The sequence below is a fragment of the Coregonus lavaretus genome, assembly GCF_964263955.1.
Source record: "Coregonus lavaretus genome assembly, chromosome: 40".
NCBI lineage: Eukaryota > Metazoa > Chordata > Actinopteri > Salmoniformes > Salmonidae > Coregonus > Coregonus lavaretus.
This window is the reverse complement of record NC_140027.1, coordinates 3343889-3364940: the sequence shown is the minus strand read 5'-3', so window position 1 is coordinate 3364940 and position 21052 is coordinate 3343889. Positions and strand designations below refer to the sequence as shown.

The 21052-nt window shown below is 45.8% G+C and overlaps 1 protein-coding gene across 3 annotated transcripts in view; it reads right to left on the bottom strand.

The window, feature by feature from the left end:
- Positions 1-21052, bottom strand: part of LOC311113668 (septin-9-like) — an 87392-nt gene that overhangs the window by 15541 nt on the left and 50799 nt on the right. The window contains exon 1 of one of the 3 annotated variants that reach the window (XM_084156949.1): positions 17457-17689. The exons of the other annotated variants lie outside the window; for them this stretch is intronic. Coding sequence (XP_084013075.1) covers positions 17457-17508 — 52 coding nt within the window. The 5' untranslated portion in view covers positions 17509-17689. Of the gene's footprint in view, positions 1-17456; positions 17690-21052 lie in introns of those variants that run through there. 3 annotated transcript variants of the gene reach the window in all.

Here is a 21052-nt window from a genome sequence, read left to right as displayed (position 1 = left end):
TTCCCAGACCCTGTGATGATTGATGGAGGCTAAGATACCACAGAGCGGCTTGGCTGAAACATCCTGGGAACATGAACTTTATAGAAGAAAAATCCATTCTTCTTTACCGTCATCAATCAATACACATCACGTCAGAGTATTGGGTTTTGTTTTTGTATTCTCTCAACCGGCAAAGCACTCTTCAACTTCTTTATGCTCCTTCATTAAGCTTACATTAAAACTCTGACATTAAACATTCGATCAAATGGGGAAATGTGAACCCTTTGGTCGGTTGAAACCGCATTAGCCCCTACTGTATATGTGAGAACAGACAATCCCCTGTAGTGGGAATAAGATGTAGAAGAACACACAGAGTGCTCATTTGATGGTAAAAGGGAGATACAGCATGACACAATGGCATGTACAGGGCCTTTGTTGATGTTATGGTGTCATGTGCACATCTGGCAGGGTGTGTGTGTGTGTGTGTGTGTGTGTGTGTGTGTAGCATGTCTCGGTAGAGCGTGTCTCAGCAGCATACCACCCTGCATCCCATTGCTGGCATGCCTCTGAAGCTAAGCCGGGATTGGTCCTGGTCGGTCCCTGGATGGGAGACCATATGCTGCTGGAAGTGGTGTTGGAGGGCCAGTAAGAAGCACTCTTTCCTCTGGTCAAATAAATATATCCCAGTGCCCCAGGGCAGTGATTGGGGACATTGCCCAGTGTAAGGTGCTGTCTTTCGGATGGGACTTTAAACGGGTGTACTGACTGTCTGTGGTCACTAAAGATCCCATGGCACTTATTGTAAGAGTAGGGGTGTTCTGGCTAAATTCCCAATCTGGCCACCCTAGCTTCCAATTGGATCATTCATCCCCCCTCCTCCCCCCTGTAACTATTCCCCAGGTCGTTGCTGTAAATGAGAATGTGTTCTCAGTCAACTTCCCTGGTAAAATAAGGGTTAAATCAAATAAATAAAAGAGTAAGGACCCTACTGCGTAGGAGGCAGCCTCTCTGAGAAAGAGACAGGATACAAACAGGCACTAATGACATATTAAGGGTCTATAAGCCATCCCACCCCTGGGTACCACAATGCCAGCTCCCCCTGTGCCATCTGGTGGGTAACGTCTGTGTTCTCTAAGAATAGAGACAACACACACACACCACACAGAGAGGAGAAAAAGGGTGCAGATGGCAGTAACGTTACTCAGGCTTAAACAGCGGTCTGAATTCTCTGTTCCTGTTTGACTGGCACAACAGAAGAGAACTATCAGTTTCGCTCTCCTCAACAGCAACCACTGATAATGTCCACTTCTTGTCTCATCTCTAGCCTAGTCTGGCCTTAGGCCTAGCCAGAAACATTTCACCTTCCAAGGACCCTTCCTCATCATGTCTGAGCTACAAGAAAAACAACATTGGCATTTGAAGATCCAATAAATGGGGCACCATCAAACTTTTATAGAAAGCGTTGCCTTCCTTTTATGAATCAGAATAGCGGCCAGGCGTAAACATTGTTCTACAGAGCACTGGTAGCCTTTGAAGCCTGCTGGGTCCAGACAGTCAAGACATCTCTGGCTGAATCACCTGATTAAAACTGACCAGTGAAAATATGACTACTACACATTCTAAACTTAGCTCACGCTAATGACCCTAATTTGATGTGAAGCTCCCTCCAATACACGTTGCATCCAAAGTGAAGACGAAGGGCCCCCTAAGCCCAACAAAGCAGCTGTTGCTTATTCAAACGAAATAAGATATTTGACCTGTAAAAACCTGTGCCTAGCTGACCCCAGAATGAACCATCATAAACACAACATCAAAGCATTTTCTCCACTTATTAACACTTCAAACTGACTACCAAATACAGTGTTTACCAGAACTCTGAAAACAGACAACTGTTATGACTGGGGTCGAAAAAAGGCTAACTGACATTTCTGACTTGAGTGTGAAAAGAGATTTAAGTATTAACGGAGAGAACGTGGCGCTTTCCTGAATGGACATAGCTGAGTTTAAAGGTTCAGTCCATCCTCCTTTTCCTTGCATGGATGAATGAAGGAATGGATGAGACCCTAAGAGCTGCTGTTTCCAGACTCCACATCCAGATTCGCTCCATTGAGAAACACCTCTGATTCATCTAAACACTGGTTCATTACACTCATCCTAGATCAATGTGGACCATATGGAGACCCAGCACCTTGGTCAAATGAGGAGGATTCTATTTAAAGACATGGAAGTATAAGGGTGGAAATAAGATGCTTAGAAGTTGACTTATCTTGTGTAATGAAGAGGTTGCGATCTGAATGTTGAAAGCTAATCATGCTACATAGTATGGTAGGTGACCGCATTTCTGGTGGTTATGGGTAGGGTATGGGATGGTACCAGGGTCTGTATGCCACATCTAACCTCTTTACTGTCATGTATAATGAATGTGAATGAGAATATGGGCTCATACAGAGATATGTAAATCTGTGTTTTCTAGTAGAGATTGAGCATGAGCTACATTTTTCAACCCCATACATAAGGTTTCAGGCTCGGTGGTAGATTCATGGTTTCCTGTTTGTCAGTAGAGACACAACGGAAGAGGCCTAGACGAGACAGCGAAAGAGACATCAATGTGAAATGTATCAACTCATATGCCACCTGAAGACTATAAAGGTCAACGTGTTAAAAAAATAAATGTATATGATACAACTTTTCAGCATCTGATAGCACTTCTGATTCATTTCAAATGATAACTACACTGATAATTTCAAGACCTTAAACATAATCCCCCAATTTCCCTGTTAATAATGGCAACTGACAGCAGTGTTGCACTAGTACTACTATAGCGTTTCAAACCACAAACCTCCATCTTAAAAAGCACCAGCCACCACATTCCCCACTCCCCTCAAGGGTTGGGTTCAATACCAATTCAATTCAGTCAGCAATCCAGTCAGTGAACTGAAATTCTAATTCCTGCTCGTTGAAAAGCAATCCCCTTACCCTACATGCACACTTTGCCCACCCGGTGCTCCTGGCCAGCCAACACGGCGTTCCCAATGGAATTTTCTCTCTCTCCGGAATCTCTCCCACATCCCATTCGGATACAATCCGCCCACAGTCTGCACCGGAGGATCCCTTACTGATTTACATGCACCCATAACCAAATATTGTTCTGCTTTCATTCTGCCATTCAAATATTCATAATATCAGGCACATCCTGACCCAAATACAATATTCAAAGAGTGTAATTCATATTATGAATTTCATTCAAACTTGTTTGTAGAGTTATGAAACAATGGGTTGGTTGTTTGCGGAGAGCTGTGCTTTCGGTTTGTTTTGGTTTCACTATATTGAATATACTGTAATACAATTTGGCGGAACCTTATTCAAAATGCGTTAAAAAGCAATAGGAAACTCCAGAACCTTTCCAATTTAAACCACAACCTCTTTAGTTGCCTTTCTGTTGTGAATGATATGACAACGTGTTTGTTTTTCTCCCTTCTTTGAGGCAAATCCAACCTTTGATGACAGCAGAACTCTGGATACCACAGAGAAGTAAGGGGAAAATGGAGGAGAGAGACCATGACAATGATTCATCTCATGCACAACGTGTAATTTGGCCTGATGTTGGGCCATGCTGTTTAAATTGTGTGGTCAATGATTGAGCTGGTCCATCAGGACTGGTCTGTGGGAGAGAAAGAGAGAGATCTGGACCAGGACCACATGTCCTCCTCTCTTCACAAGACAACGGGTCATAAAGAATGAGAACTCTACAGCACCAGTCATCCAATCCAGTTTGAAGGTCTCTGGACTTCTGAGGAGATCACACCAGTTCACCTGCTTCCTCATAATTGGTGAAACACACATTGTGACAGATCCTATTTGCATGGCTCAGATTAGAGACAGTCTATGCCTCCTCTTCAACCCTCTAGCACATGGATGCTAAGGATGTCATGCCTCTCCGTTTGGGCTTTGGGAGGAAGCCTAGGCATCATCCGCTTCTTGGTCACACACCGTTACTGATCCCCTTAACAACACGGTCTGCTCTTTTAAAGTCCCAGTTCCTAGGGGGTGACCTTGTGTCCCAGTAGCCTGGTCCCAGATCAGTTTGTTCCATCTTGCCAATTCCATTTGTGTCAATGTCACGCCAGGACTTGGCAAGACAGCACAAACAGATCTGTGATGAGGCTAGGGTCTCAGCCCTGTACCGACCAAATGGTCAGACTCTCTCTCTCCCTCCATCTCTCTCGCTCACCCCTTCCCCCTCTCGCTCCCTCTCTTTTACAGGAGATGACATTTCCATAGATTTGGCGGCTGTCTCTCTCGAGGAGGAAGCGATCGTTAAGCATTCTGCTGTCTTGAGCAGATATATGGATGGTCGGATTACATGGGGCAGTGTGGGAGAGAGGGCTGACGGACAGGCACGGCAGGAGGGCACCGGATCCTACTATTGGACATAGAGCAATAGTGACTACTGCAATAGGAGCACCTCATCCTCTGTATAGCTTACTGTACAAGACACGCGTGCAAGAGGAATTCTAGACTACATAGAGTACAGTATTGTAAAGTCATTTACGAAAGTTCAAATCAGGAAGGCTGGTCTGAATGCTGGTTTAACTTCAAGCAGCATAACATCATTCACTCGGTTTCCTATTATTCGGGCCTAGTGGGAATGAATAGAAACGTATCATCATCATCATCATCATCATCAGCATCTCATTCTTCTCCTCTTCCTATTAGCCATGTGCAGAATGGCATTCACCTATTGACCTTATAGCCTATAAGCACGGCACAATGATGCACATTCCACACGCTAGCTGTTTAACCTATGGGCTCACTCTTGCAATTATCACTTTCCTCTCTTTCAACCAAGGGGTGTAAATCTTGGGATGTATTTATATGTCAACTTACCCATGTTCTTTCACTTGCTGTTTTTCAGCAACAGTTTGACAACCATCCACCTCCCCACCACCAGCTATAATAACCGTGAGGCCCATCATTGGAACTCCTTTCCGGGTTTGATGCCAGCTGCCCAGCAAAGGGCCACCTGTCATTAGCATACCCCAAACTATTTAATAACATTCCATATTGCATTCGGTCTCTGTTGTTCATTCACTTAGACCTGTACTTGATTGAACTTGGGTATCAAGAAACCTTCAGATTCTAAGGTAGGAGATATCTGGCAACCACTGGAAACTACTCCTGTTGGTTAAACCCATGCTGTATACTGTAAAAGTCCTCGAGCAGAAAAGAGTGGAGAGTAATGATGGACACCCTGTTTCCCAAGAGGACTAAGTCAAGTACTGTGTTTCATGTTCCAAGTTTTATTAGTCGTATGCACAGGATAAACATGGTATACACCGTCCAACGAAAGGCTTACTTGCAGGTTCCTTCGACAACGCAACAATAATAAATAATACAAAATACAAATAAAGTAAATGGCTCAGTAGAATAGAATAAACATTTTAGCATTAAGTATAATACAGGAAGTGTGAACTGTGTGATGGAGATAAATAGGTAATGTTTCGGTTGGTAAACAACTGGGGGGTCAATGGAAGGCTGGAACAGTCAGTAGAGGTGAGGCTAGGTACAGTAGGAGGATATACGTAACTGTCCTGTAGTGTACATCCAAGAGGATATCCCACTCACTCAATCTCCCATCCGTCCTTTGAACCAAAGGGAACCAGCTGATTAAGAAAGTCAACGTGTCTCTTTACTGCAATAACACCGTGGCATGCGATACAGTGGGCTTGAAGAATAGAACAGTGGACACACACACACACACACACACACACAAAAAGCACTCCTCCTGCCCCCTCACACACACACACCACCGCTTCAGATGAAGGTGGGTGAAGAATTCTACCGGCTCACTTCATCCTTCACTCCTGCCGTTGCTCGTCGGCCCCCTGAGAATGTGACCTTTGGCCCTGCGCGGCCCAAAGCAGATGGTGTTAAAAGATAGCTTTCCACACAGGAACACAAAGATAATGACCTTTCCCCTTTACCCACCACAGAGGCCGTGACAGAGTGAGAGAGTGAGGGATGGAGGGAGAGAATGGAGAGAACATCTGAGAGGGGAGGCAGGCCCATGCTGTAAATACAGTGACAGAGCGAGAGAAAGATGGAGAGAAGGAAACAAAGTTGAGGAAAATATAAAGGAGGAAAGATGTCCGTGCTACAAGACAATGACAAGGTGAGAGAGAACGAGAGAGAGGAGAGAGAGAGAGAGAGGTCAACTAGAGATGGAGTAAATGAGAGAGAAGAGGAAGGCCCGGCATAAGTGCAGCCATTATTGTGTTGTTGAGTGCCATGGCGGACACTGTGTGGGAACCAGCTGCTTTAAGTCATATACCTACCACAACACTTTAAAACCCTCCAGGCCTCTGAGGAAGAGGGAAGAGAGACTCAAAAGAACCCAGCCACAGAATGGTTCATAGCAGCATTATCGGGAACTGGGGGGAACTGGTGTATGGCAGTGGGAACCTGGTAGACTGCGGAACTATAAATCACACTACCACCAAGTATGAAGTGGGAAGGAGTTGGGTGGTTTGAAAAATATTGTATCCCCACTGAAAACTGTTAGTCTTCCTTATTAGAGAAAAATGTAATTACGTTCAGAGCGGAGGCCTGAGACGATACGGTGGCCTGAGATGAGGACTGAGACGATATGGTGGGGAATATCTTTCCAAGATACTTGTTTCATTTCGTGCCCGCGTGTGCTGCAATTAGCTACACATAAAAATGTGTTTCCAATTAGTTTTATTAGCCAGTTGCCCCCTTTATATTTCCACAAATGTTGGTATTGGAAGAAATGCAATTATGATCTCTCCAAAGGCCAAAAACAACCACAATAGTCAAATTAATATTCCTTTAAGCATTAATAGGGGGCTTAAATAGACTTGAGAAAAAAGGGTTTACAGATGTCTGGACATTAATCAAGTTGTTTGCTCATATCTGCTAAGAAGTGTGTTCTACATGGCCAGAAACATTTATCTAATTTCCATGTTAATGACCTGAACATGTTCCACTACGTAAGAGTAATCACACAACCGGGTTCAAACAGACTGTTGGCTGTATCCTTCAGACAGCATAAACAGAGGAGGCCAGCAAACAGGACATATGGGAATCAAATAAAGAAATCCTGTTACACCAGAGGTAGACCTAATAGTCTCCAATTCTGATCTATAGAGAGCACTGAGAAATTAATGACAGCTGCAATGACTGGCTAATCCTGAAAGATGTTAGTTTCATGTCAGTCAAAGGATACACATAACCCAGAAGCTATTCCTCGTAAAATCATCCAAACTGATACATTGATACTTGGAGTCAATAGAGTGCAAGTATGTGTTGTTTACAAACACTACGCCAAGGAGGACCATGTGTACTCCATCACCCAGTACTGTTAAAAACAGTCATGATGGACGTCCTATCATGTCGTCGTCATCAGAACTCTGTGTAGATGACATACGGCGGTGCCTATAGCCTGCAGTACATATGCTGCCACAGGCCCCTCGCTGTCTCGCTGGCACACAGACAGCAACAGTCACCTCTAACAGGAAATTACACGTCTGCTGTTCCTCCCTGCTCACGTCCTCCCTCCCCCCTGTCTCATCCTCCTTTCATCCACCTCTCATATACACTAACAGTACGGTTAACAACCTCCCAGTGTGGTCTGGTAGATAGAGGAATAGAGGAGTCTGTCATTGGATGAGAAAAGGAAAGGCTATGTTTAGGAATACAATTCATTATGGTGTTTATGGTATAACAGGCCACAGATCCACATCTTAAGAACTCTCTACCTCCAGGAGGGTCACCTGAACAGGGTCGGGCTCAGAAGAGAGAAAACCTTTTTTTTAAATACACAGGTTTTTGCTTTCCCATGTTCAGTCCTGCCACCTTGCCTGTGAGCTGAATAGTAACTAAAGCATGAAACAATGGTGGACGCATTAGCGAACAGTTCTACTGTAATCACAATGCAACTACTCCCTTGTGGGCTAATGTAGCTAATTAACTGTTGGTTTATTGTGTTGATCGCTAATAACCGTAGCGGCTAGCCTAGAACCTGTAAACACATTAGAGCTTAATTACTTTTTTATTATGTCAGTGTCTCCTACTCTAAAGCAGTGTTTAAATAATGAATGATGGACTAAACACGTGTAACAGGGTTGGTTATGTTTCCACTTGACACTGCAGAAATATCTATTCGATGTTTATGTATTTCTATTGGTTGGTTGAATTTACATTTTACATTTTAGTCATTTAATAGACGCTTTTATCCAGAGCGACTTACAGTTAGTGAGTGCATACTTTATTTTAATTTTTTTCATACTGGCCCCCCGTGGGAATCGAACCCACAACCCTGGCGTTGCAAACGCCATGCTCTACCAACTGAGCTACATCCCTGCCGGCCATTCCCTCCCCTACCCTGAACGACGCTGGGCCAATTGTGCGCCGGCGGCTACGACATTTACATTTCAATAACGTGTTATGACATTGGTCAGAGGGAGATCGCGAACGTAAATTCTTCCCAGTCTGATATTGACACGCAAGCGGTAGGTCACGTTCTGAAATACTGTTTTATTTTCATATTTACAATGTGTACGAGTTCACTATGTACATGTCCTGATGTGTATATACACTGAGTATACAAAACATTAAGAACACCTGCTGTTTCCATGACATGGACTGACCAGGTGAATACAGGTGAAAGCTATGACCCCTTATTGATGTCACTTGTTAAATCCACATTAAATCAGCATAGATTTGTATGCCTTGAGACATGGATTGTGTATGTCTGCCATTCAGAGGGTGAATAGGAAAGACATTTTTTTAAGTGCCTTTGAATGGGGTATGGTAGCACCGGTTTGTGTCAAGAACTGCAACGCTGCTGGGTTTCTCACACTCAACAGTTTCCCATGTGTATCAAGAATGGTCCACCACCCAAAGGACATTCAGCCAACTTGCCAACTGTGGGAAGCATTGGAGTCAACATTGGCCAGAATCCTTGTGAAACGCTTTCGACACTTTGTAGAGTCCATGCCCCTGATGAATTGAGGCCGTTCTGATGGCAAAAGGGGGTGCAACTCAATAGTAGGAAGGTGTTCCTAATGTGTTGTATACTCAGTGTATATGTGTACGGTACCTGTTAGATATTGGCCAGAAGTCTGGGATGTGCTTTTGTATGTTATTGCTGTATGAGTGAGTTAGCTAGCTCGAGATTAGCCCCTGCTAATTCACAGTTATTTCCATGCTAACAGATGAATCATGAATCTACAGCCATCAACATACTGTGTCCTGCACATCTAATGTGCTTCCTTGTGTCTATCGTCAGGTACTTAAATTGATTGTATTTTGTACTGTTTTTGTCATTGTTATGATGTTTGATCACAAAATACCCAGTCTGATATTGACATGCAAGCGACGAATCACTAGTCTACAGCCATCAACATACAGTTGTCTTGCATATTTAACGCGCTTCCTTGTGTCTATCGTCAGAATAAACACCAATCAACTGGGACCGCTGGCTGGGCAGTTGCAAAGTACGATCACATCTGTTACACTGGTGCTGAGACCAGTTTTCTTGTCTTTGCTGCATAGCTGTTATGCGCGCGCACACACACACACACACACACACACACACGTTAACTGCACGCAGTTAAGCTAACAGTATCCCTCCTTGGCCATATAGGGATACGGTGTGGCTAACACCCCAAGGCAAGGACATCTAGAATATCTCTGACGTGTACTATGGTTTGACGACAACAACTGGAGCAGAACGTTACACTGCTGCTTATTGTTCTACTTTCTTCAATGATAGTTGTCTATTGGTGGATTGTGTCAATACAACCTGTTGAATGCTGGGTAAAATTGAGGTCATGTGACCAAAAACTGGAACTACTGCAAATAGAAGCAATATGGCTGATATTTCAACAGCAGAAACAGGGAACCGAACATAATCAGTCACATAAGATGGAGCACAAGCGTGGTTCTTTCTTTCTTGGGAGGCAAGTGAAGCAGGAGGAAGAGGAGGGGCTGGGGGTGGGTTGTAAGGAATGGTCCGATCTTCCATTGAAGAAAGTCTCATGCAGAAAATGTGGCCTGACGCTTCAACTCACCTTGAACATGCTACAGCAATCCACCAGAGAGCAGAAGCATGGGGTTGCCAAAATTAAATCATGTTGAAAAGTTGGCCTCTACATCTTACTTACTAATCCACTGCAATGGATCAAAGTCAAGCTAGAACGATCCCTGATGGGAGAAATTAAATAAAAAAAGAGGAAGTGAAAAAAATAAGAGACACATACCAGGGACCTTAAAACACGAGACACAGGGAGCGACTAGGACTAACATGATTGGTCAATAAATACTCCCCCCATCCATTTTAACAGATTGATTATTCAAGCTGAATGGAACCGAGCACACAAAGGAAAGAGACAAGGGGGAGAAGACAGAGGAGAGAGAGAGAGAGAGAGAGGGGTAACAGTAACCCCCCGAACTCTCCCGGAAAGCACAATGGAACAAGAGACACCACTGCAAAAAAAAACACCACTGCAAGTTCTGGTCTGCATATTATTATTACACTGTTCCAAGCCCTGACAAATACAGCTCACACACACTACACGCTTCAGCTCCAAAACCCTGTCCAGACAGGACACCTGGCAAACTAACTTTGACACAAACATTGAACAACCCCGTCATCCCTCTCTTTCCCTCATCCCCCTCTTTCCCTTTCTATCACTCTTCCACAGCCTCTCTACAAAAGGAAATCCCACACAATCAGAGAAACAAGTAGCATGTTATGAATGAACAGAAAACAAGAGACACTCACCCAAGCCTTTCTCTTTCTCTCTTTCCTCACAACCACCCAGATCTCTGCTGCTGCTCCCAGGCCCCGCCCCCACAGCCTGGTCACATGACCCACCACTCCACACCCCAGCAGGCCAGCAGCATGCATTGCACACCCCTCATTCAGGGAGAGTTGAATGGAGAGCATTGTGAATGTGCTGGACACAGGGAGAGTGAGTGAGTGTGTGTGTATGTGTGTGCAGGGGGGGGGGCAGTTGGAAATAGGAGGAAAGGAGTGTGTTTTAAGAGTGCATATGTATGAGGAATGGAGAGAAAGGGGTGTATGTGTTTGACAGAAAAATGTAATGTGTGTTTAGTGTAAGAGGTGGAAACGGAAAGATTGGAGAGAACATTTCTCTGTGACAGTATGCATGTGCTTAAAATGGAGAAAGAAATTGAACAAATGTGTATTCAGTGAAAGAGTGAGTATGTGTGTTTATGTCCATCTGTCCCTTTCCCTCCCAATGCTCAGTGCCGTGTGTCTCTCCCTGTATGTCTGTGTGTGTGTGCGCGCACAGTGTTCATGATGTACTGTGTATGTACTGTGAGGAGGACACTGGGTCATCTCTCATCCTGTCTCTTTCTCCTCCGGGGCTACAATGAGTCTCCATCACATTAATGCCTGCCTCATACAGCCCCATGACTAAAGGAATATGTCCCAGATAACGAATGAATACCATCCCATAGAGTCATCAGACTCAGCATGAAACATTCTATGGGAAACAGCTCTGTAGACTGTAATTCAAACATTATTAATTGAATAAGAGTACAATGTGTGATTCTTTTTTGGTCTCATACGTTCACTTGTTGCATGCAATATCTGTGGAGCTACAGTGAGGGAAAAAGTATTTGATCCCCTGCTGATTTTGTACGTTTGCCCACTGACAAAGACATGATCAGTCTATAATTTTAATGTTAGGTTTATTTGAACAGTGGGAGACAGAATAACAACAAAAAAATCCAGAAAAACGCATGTCAAAAATGTTATAAATTGATTTGCATTTTAATGAGGGAAATAAGTATTTTACCCCCTCTCAATCAGAAAGATTTCTGGCTCCCAGGTGTCTTTTATACAGGTAACGGGCTGAGATTAGAAGCACACTCTTAAAGGGACACCTGTCCACAGAAGCAATCAATCAATCAGATTCCAAACTCTCCACCATGGCCAAGACCAAAGAGCTCTCCAAGGATGTCAGGGACAAAATTGTAGACCTACACAAGGCTGGAATGGGCTACAAGACCATCGCATAGCAGCTTGGTGAGAAGGTGACAACAGTTGGTGCGATTATTCGCAAATGGAAGAAACACAAAATAACTGTCAATCTCCCTCGGCCTGGGGCTCCATGCAAGATCCCACCTTGTGGAGTTGCAATGATCATGAGAACGGTGAGGAATCAGCCCAGAACTACACGGGAATATCTTGTCAATGATCTCAAGGCAGCTGGGACCATAGTCACCAAGAAAACAATTGCTAACACACTACGCCGTGAAGGACTGAAATCCTGCAGCGCCCGCAAGGTCCCCCTGCTCAAGAAAGCACGTATACATGCCCATCTGAAGTTTGCCAATGAACATCTGAATAATTCAGAAGAGAACTGGGTGAAAGTGTTGTGGTCAGATGAGACCAAAATCGAGCTCTTTGGCATCAACTCAACTCGCCGTGTTTGGAGGAGGAGGAATGCTGCCTATGACCTCAAGAACACCATCCCCACTGTCAAACATGGAGGTGGAAACATTATGCTTTGGGGGTGTTTTTCTGCTAAGGGGACAGGACAACTTCACCGCATCAAAGGGACGATGGACGGGGCCATGTACCGTCAAATCTTGGGTGAGAACCTCCTTCCCTCAGTCAGGGCATTGAAAATGGGTCGTGGATGGGTATTCCAGCATGACAATGACTCAAAACACACGGCCAAGGCAACAAAGGAGTGGCTCAAGAAGAAGCACATTAAGGTCCTGGAGTGGCCTAGCCAGTCTCCAGACCTTAATCCCATAGAAAATCTGTGGAGGGAGCTGAAGGTTCGAGTTGCCAAACGTCAGGCTCGAAACCTTAACGACTTGGAGAAGATCTGCAAAGAGGAGTGGGACAAAATCCCTCCTGAGATGTGTGCAAACCTGGTGGCCAACTACAAGAAACGTCTGACCTCTGTGATTGCCAACAAGGGTTTTGCCACCAAGTACTAAGTCATGTTTTGCAGAGGGGTCAAATACTTATTTCCCTCATTACAATGCAAATCAATCTATAACATTTTTGACATTCGTTTTTCTGGATTTTTTTGTTGTTATTCTGTCTCTCACTGCTCAAATAAACATACCATTAAAATGATAGACTGATCATTTATTTGTCAGTGGGCAAACTTACAAAATCAGCAGGGGATCAAATACTTTTTTCCCTCACTGTATGTCTTTATCTTATGTCTACATACACTGTGAAAGACATCAGTATGGTATTTTCTTTTGGTTTCATAGCTACATTCACTTGTTGCGTAGGACTATCCATGCAATATCTATGGAATTGTGTCCATCATAAATCTGCATTCACACACTATGAAAGACACAATCCCTTCAATGCTGAAACAACACGCTTCCTTCTTATCCGATTACTGGAATTAAGAGATAATTAGTTTTATCACAAGCGGGTGGAAAGATGGAAAGAGAAAAATCTCTGTACTGCACTTAACTAGCAAGCTTTTTTCCACATTTGCAAGCTGATGAGAGGCCCAATATGTTCTCATATTCAGCACAAACACTTCCTTCCTGTCATGGTTTCGGTGGTTTGTGTATGTATTGGACCACATGGTTTGTGCACCTGGCCCTATAGGCATCCGGTCTCAGTGAGAGATAGATATGAGAGAGCAGTCCGTCTTCTACTGAACTAATACAGATCATCACATGCATGCTCTTCGGTTGAGGCTCTATTAGGAATACAATAGTAGTGTGTCTGTTTATTCTACAAAAAATATATACAGTACCAGTCAAAAGTTTTGGACACACCAACTCATTCAAGGGTTTTTCTTTATTTTTACATTGTAGAATAATAGTGAAGACATCAAAACTATGAAATAACACATATGGAATCATGTAGTAACCAAAAAAGTGTTAAACAAATCAAAATAGATTGTATTTTTGAGATTCTTCAAATAGCCACCCTTTGCCTTGATGACAGCTTTGCCCACTCTTAGCATTCTCTCAACCAGCTTCATGGGGTAGTCACCTGGAATGCATTTCAATTAACTGGTGTGCCTTCTTAAAAGGTAATTTGTGGAATTTATTTCCTTCATAATGCGTTTGAGCCAATCAAGTTGTGTTGTGACATCATAGGGGGGGTATACAGAAGACAGCCCTATTTGGTAAAAGAACAAGTCCATATTATGGCAAGAACAGCTCAAATAAGCAAAGAGAAACAACAGTCCATCATTACTTTAAGACATGAAGGTCAGTCAGTACGGAAAATGTCAAGAACTTTGAAAGTTTCTTCAAGTGCAGTCGCAAAAACCATCAAGCGCTATGATGAAACTGGCTCTCATGAGGACCGCCACAGGAATGGAAGACCGAGAGTCACCTCTGCTGCAGAGGATAAGTTCATTAGAGTTACCAGCCTCAGAAATTGCAGCCCAAATAAATGCTTCACAGAGGTCAAGTCACAGACACATCTCAACATCAACTGTTCAGAGGGGACTGTGTGAATCAGGCCTTCATGGTCGAATTGCTGCAAAGAAACCACTACTAAAGGACACCAATAAGAAGAAGACACCTGCTTGGGCCAAGAAACACGAGCAATGGACATAAGACCGGTGGAAATTTGTCCTTTGGTCTGGAGTCCAAATTGGAGATTTTTGGTTCCAACCGCCGTGTCTTTGTGAGACACGGTGTGGGTGAATGGATGATCTCTGCATGTGTAGTTCCCTCCGTAAAGCATGGAGGAGGAGGTGTTATGGTGCTTTGCTGGTGACACTGTCTGTGATTTATTTAGAATTCAAGGCACACTTAACCAGCATGGCTACCACAGCATTCTGCAGCGATACACCATCCCATCTGGTTTGCGCTTAGTGGGACTATCATTAGTTTTTCAACAGGACAATGACCCAACACACCTCCAGGCTGTGTAAGGGCTATTTGACCAAGAAGGAGAGTGATGGAGTGCTGCATCAGATTACCTGGCCTCCACAATCCCCCAACCTCAACCCAATTGAGATGGTTTGGGATGAGTTGGACGGCAGAGTGAAGGAAAAGCAGCTAACAAGTGGTCAGCATATGTGGGAACTCCTTCAAGACTGTTGGAAAAGCATTCCAGGTGAAGCTGGTTGAGAGAATGCCAAGAGTGTGCAAAGCTGTCATCAAGGCAAAGGGGGGCTATTTGAAGAATCTCAACACTGCAACACAAAAGTCGTTTGTTTGTTGGTCTCCTTTGTCTTGTGAGAACCCAGAGATCACATGTGACCGAATCAATGACCGCCATACATTCAGTTAATCCTGTGGAAAAGCAAATTCATATTGGAACTCAAGCTTTGCTCATTGACTGAGTCTATTTCAGTGCTCCAACTCATCTCAAAATAACTAAGTCGCTGGCCCATAGAAATAGTCCTAGAACAGGCATCCTCTGTTTACTACTGTACGCTCATAACCATAGCAACTTGTCCGAGTCCAGCCTTTCAGCCATTTAGCTAATAGACCTCAGAATACCTTTTTGGCAAAGAGAAGCTCTGTGGGTGAGAAATCACATTCAGACTTCCTTCCTTATCTTGATTATATGCCATGATAACGAGATGACACCCTAGAGCCACTTCCTTGTTTTGCAGTTGCAAACAAACATTGGAATTATTAAATGACCCAGCTCTTTGGCAGCTGTTGCTCTGTTGGCTGAACGTCTCTCCAGAGCTTTGTTTGTTTGTCATTCTGTTTGTGTTGTCATTTACCCCACTTCTGGAGGCCATTTTGAGGCCAGCTTCGTATAATCACATCAAACTGTGTGGGCCGAACAGGCAACCGGAGACCCATGCAGGCTCAACCCCAGAGGGGAGCTCTCTGATTGGACTAGAGGTCAGGTCTGATTGGAGGAGGCCCACACAGTGATTAGAACACATGGAGTTGATTAGCCAAGTCACCTCAATGACTCAGCAGAGAGTGACTCACACAGACATACAGCCTCCCACCCAGAGAGATGGAAGAAGGGATGAAGAAGGACAGAGGAAGAGAACATCTGGTATCAGGGAAGGAGAGAAGACAAGCGACTTCCTGTTGAGCTGTAGCCAAGGCTGCTCTGCTCCCCTGTGGTGCAGATGGAGACAGCATGTGAGGACGCATGCAACCAGATGAAAACATCTAAGGCCTGGGTGCATCTCTCTAGTCCAAAGTGGCTTCCTCTCCTCGTCTCCTTCTCTTCGTCCACACTCATCTGAGGGAACCAGATAAGTGATAGCAAATTCACACTAGGGTTAGATCAGTGCAGGTGAAGGAAAGCAGACAGAGAGAGGTAGCCCCTTAACACTATTGAGATGAACCCATCATCTCATGGCACACATAGGAGACATGGTATTGACAGAAAAAGGCCAGTTTAGAGTTCATTTTAGGGACAGACTTATTCCTGACTGTGTGACCACAGCAGGATAAAATCTGACCCTAGTCACATGGTCTGGAAACTCCCTAGGCCTACTTGTTCTTCTCTCTCCACCCTGAAGACATTAAGTTCATGCAGTCCATTTCTAATCCTCCTCCATATACACACTGTACTACTCCCTCAGGAACTGTGCTGCACTCCAGCAACGCTACACGATCCCTCCAACTCTGCTCCTGACACATCTCAGACCTCAGCTTGTATGTTGCTCTTCAAGGTTACCGTAACCCTGGCCTTGTTTGCTTTCATCCCCACTTTTCTGTACTCTTGAGGTATATACACACACACATACTCTCTCTTGAAGGGCCCGTGCGCCTGTTGTTTGAACAGCGGCCGCAAAGTAAATAAACTATCGGAATTTGTGGTCGGAGGTTTGTTTTAGCCAAGGTGTTTATCTAGTGGATTGTTTCCCCTCAGTTTTACAGTGTTAAGACACTTCCCAGCTGTGTTACCTAACAGAGCCTAATAACTCCCAGAGATAGATAGATAGATAGCGAGCGAGAGAGAGATCTGTTGAGTCTGCTATACTGAAAGGCTAGCATGTATAAGGATTTAATCAAACCCACATTAGAAGTATGCAGACTCAGACATAACACATACTGTATATATGCACAAACTATTCAACTCCACTATCGAATCAAGGACATTCTTAGTGATACATAACTTAACTGTGGACATGGAGCCTTAATGCAACATACAAGAGTAGCACAAAACAGCACAGACGATAAAACAAGACTTCAGGGAGAGAGAAAACAATGCAGGTTTTAGGGGGAGAAGAGGAACTTTAAAAAGCATCTTGGGAAGTCCCTGAATGCCTTTCCACTTCCTCAGCGTCTAAAGTAGAGTTAAACATCATGTAGCCCTGATTGGCCTTAATAGAAACCAGTTGTCTCAGTCACACCTTCCTTCACCCCAAATGACACCCTATTCCCTACATAGTGCACTACTTTTGACCAGATCCCTATGGACCCTGGTCAAAAGTAGTGCACTATAGAGGGAATAGTGTGCCATTTGGGTGCAGACCAACAGCCATACTCACAGAGGACCTCCATCTCAGGGTTAATGTGCATCTCTGCACCACATGCAGCCATGTCTTCCAATCGCAGTCCCAGTCGAATCACCACAGTACAGACTATTCTGACGTGGAAGTAAAAAAATAAAATTCCCAACTGCTTCCCAAACCTAAACTCTTCAGTGTGACAGCTGGGAGTGCCTGGGAGCGCTTGGGATCTAATGCACAGTTTCTGTAACTCTCCCTCTTCCCGACGTTCCCAACTCGACGTTCCTAACCCGGAGCCTCAAGACTGAACAATAAACAGAGCTCCACGGATCACATCGGCCTTCCGGGGGAATCCCTGCCCCTAATTCCAGCTGGAATGCTAGGGGGAGTCGGATGACTCAGCTTGGAATGGAGAAGAAGTAAGAGAGGAAGACGGGACTCTGTGATTACCTACTTTCTCTCTGTGCGGTGGTTCCAGAAAACCTCCCATAGTTATGATGATAATTATCCATAATAGAAACCTTGCCATGTGCTGTACTGGGAGAGACAGAGAGAGAGTTTATCAGTGTTCGACTAAATGAAGACTAAAAGATCTAGTCATAACATGACAAGTTGTCAATGGTTTTTCCAATGATAGATTTACTGTAAGTTTGATGATTTAAATGATGGTGTATCCTCTTTCTAAAAGACATGTCAGTACAGTCTAGAAAGGGAGAATACGACTAATTGTAGACGTGTACTACTGTACTCAAAGCAGCCTCTACATTTTGTCTACAATGCAATGACTTCACGTAGTTAACCAACACTGCATACTATCAGAGGCAGTAATGTTGCCCTTTCCCCTAAATCTTCAGCTGCTCTTCCTTGTTCCATCTCCTACTCTCCTCCATGTCTTCTCTCCCCTACGTCCCATCACTGAGTACAACGCTCTACACATCGTAAAGGTGAAAGTTCACCCAGAGTTCCTCTGAGCCAAGCTATTTTAGCTAAATTGACAAAGCTAGCTACTTCCACAGGATAATGACTCCCAATGTAGCGGTGTTAGCTGTGTTTAGGCAATAAAGGACTAGCTGTTCACCATGGAGGTGAGAAGCCAGTCAGGCAAGTAAGCACTGTGTGTGTGTGTGTGTGTGTGTATGTGTATGTGTGTGTAAGGCTAATCCAGTGTTGTTTGATCTAGGGCTGTTCAGAGGGGATTAGGGTTTAAGTCTAGTCATAATATTACCCCTGTCAAACACACCTCGAGGCACTGTACCATGTGTCAATGGGTGAAATGATGACTTCATCATGGAGTGGTCTCATTCACTTCAATGTAAAGTGAGCATCAGCAAGGAAGTTGTTGCCTCAGCTATTATCAGCATGGGGCACCAGCCTGTGCAACTGACACCATTTTGTGTCAAAGACCCTACAGTACTTGAATTATGTCCGGAGGAAATGTATTGAATGACAGATCAAATCAAATCAAGTAAACATGGGAAGTGGCTATATGACCAAATCGATAAGATCTGTCAGTGAGACATTTAATTAACATGGATTAATTTCTTCGTGTTATTTACAAAATATATATAATTGAAGATTAATAAACAATTGATCATAAAAAGTAACTGGTTTCCTCTTCTATTGAAAAGCTAATGATCAATAACCCCCTGCAGTACAGTGTCTCCACCATCCACACCACCACCCAATGGACTAGTGGCTTGTCACACCCTGGCTCTGGGACTCTATATGTTGAGCCAGGGTGTGTTCATTCGATGTGTTCTGTTTCTTTGTTTGGGTGTTCTAGGTTGTCTGTGTCTATGTTTGCCTGTGTGACTCCCAATCAGAGGCAACGAGTGTCAGCTGTCGGCTGGTTGTCTCTGATTGGGAGCCATATTTAAACTGTATGTTTTCCCTTGGGTGTTGTGGGTTTTTGTTCCGTGTCGGTATTGTTAACCGTGGACTTCACGAGTCGTGTTTTGTTTGATACTTTAATTAAATAAAGTCATGTTTGTTTCACACGCTGCGCCTTGGTCTACTCACTCCTACGACGATCGTGACAGAAAAACCCACCATACAACGACCAAGCAGCGTGTCCAGGAACACACGCAGGAGGTGACGCTGGTGGATGTCCTCCTCGGTTGGGGGCAGATTACCGAGGAGGAGGCCGTCCGGTACCGGAGGGCTATGAAGGGGGAGACCCAGGCAGGAGAGGAGCAGCGGCATCAGCAGTGCCATCGTCGGAAGGACGAGAGGCACCCCCAATAATTTTTTAGGGAGGGGCACACGGCATGGGCGACTGGGAAGCAGGAGGCTGCCACAGGGCGTAATGGGAGACGAGGAGAGAAGGCCACCGGGTTACGGGAGCCATTGGCGAGAGGAGGGAAGGAAGTTGTAGAGGCACGGCGAGAGGTACTGAGGTGTATTGCCAGTCCGGTCCGGCCCGTTCCTGATCCCCGTTTAAAGCCAGTGGTGTGTGTTCCCAGTACGGTCCGGCCTGTTCCTGCTCCACGCAACAAGCCTACGGTGTGCGTCGACAGCCCAGCCCGGCCTGTTCCTGCTCCACGCACCAAGCCTACGGTGTGCGTCGACAGCCCAGCCCGGCCTGTCCCTGCTCCACGCACCAAGCCTACGGTGTGCGTCGCCAGCCCTGTCCGGCCTGTCCCTGCTCCACGCACCAAGCCTACGGTGTGCGTCGCCAGCCCTGTCCGGCCAGTCCCTGCTCCACGCACCAAACCTACGGTGTGCGTCGCCAGCCCTGCCCGGCCTGTTCCTGCTCCACGCACCAAGCCTACGGTGTGCGTCGACAGCCCAGCCCGGCCTGTCCCTGCTCCACGCACCAAACCTACGGTGTGCGTCGCCAGCCCTGCCCGGCCTGTTCCTGCTCCACGCACCAAGCCTACGGTGTGCGTCGCCAGCCCTGCCCGGCCTGTTCCTGCTCCACGCACCAAACCTACGGTGTGCGTCGCCAGCCCTTCCCGGCCTGTTCCTGCTCCACGCACCAAGCCTACGGTGTGCGTCGACAGCCCAGCCCGGCCTGTCCCTGCTCCACGCACCAAGCCTACGGTGTGCGTCGCCAGCCCAGCCCGGCCTGTTCCTGCTCCACGCACCAAACCTACGGTGTGCGTCGCCAGCCCTGCCCGGCCTGTCCCTGCTCCACGCACCAAGCCTACGGTGTGCGTCGCCAGCCCTGTCCGGCCTGTCCCTGCTCCACGCACCAAGCCTACGGTGTGCGTCGCCAGCCCTGCCCGGCCTGTCCCTGCTCCACGCACCAAGCCTACGGGGTGCGTCGCCAGCCCGGCCCGGCCTGTCCCTGCTCCACGCACCAAGTCTACGGTGCGCGTCGCCAGCCCGGTCCGGCCTGTTCCTGCCACTCGCACCAAGTCTACGGTGCGCGTCGCCAGCCCGGCCCGGCTCGTTCCTGCCACTCGCACCAAGCCAGGGGTGCGAGTCGTCAGTCCGGCACAACCCGTGCCTGGGTCATCGGTGCCAGATCAGGTACCGCTTTATTGCTCCCCAACGGAGCTGAAGCTAGCCGCTCCTGCTACGTCCAGGTCAGCTCCAGCCAGCGGAGCTAGACTGGACCAGGGGCGCTATGGGGGGTTCATTGGAGGGTGGTGGTCAAGGCCGGAGGCAGAACCGCCGCCGAGGAGGTATGC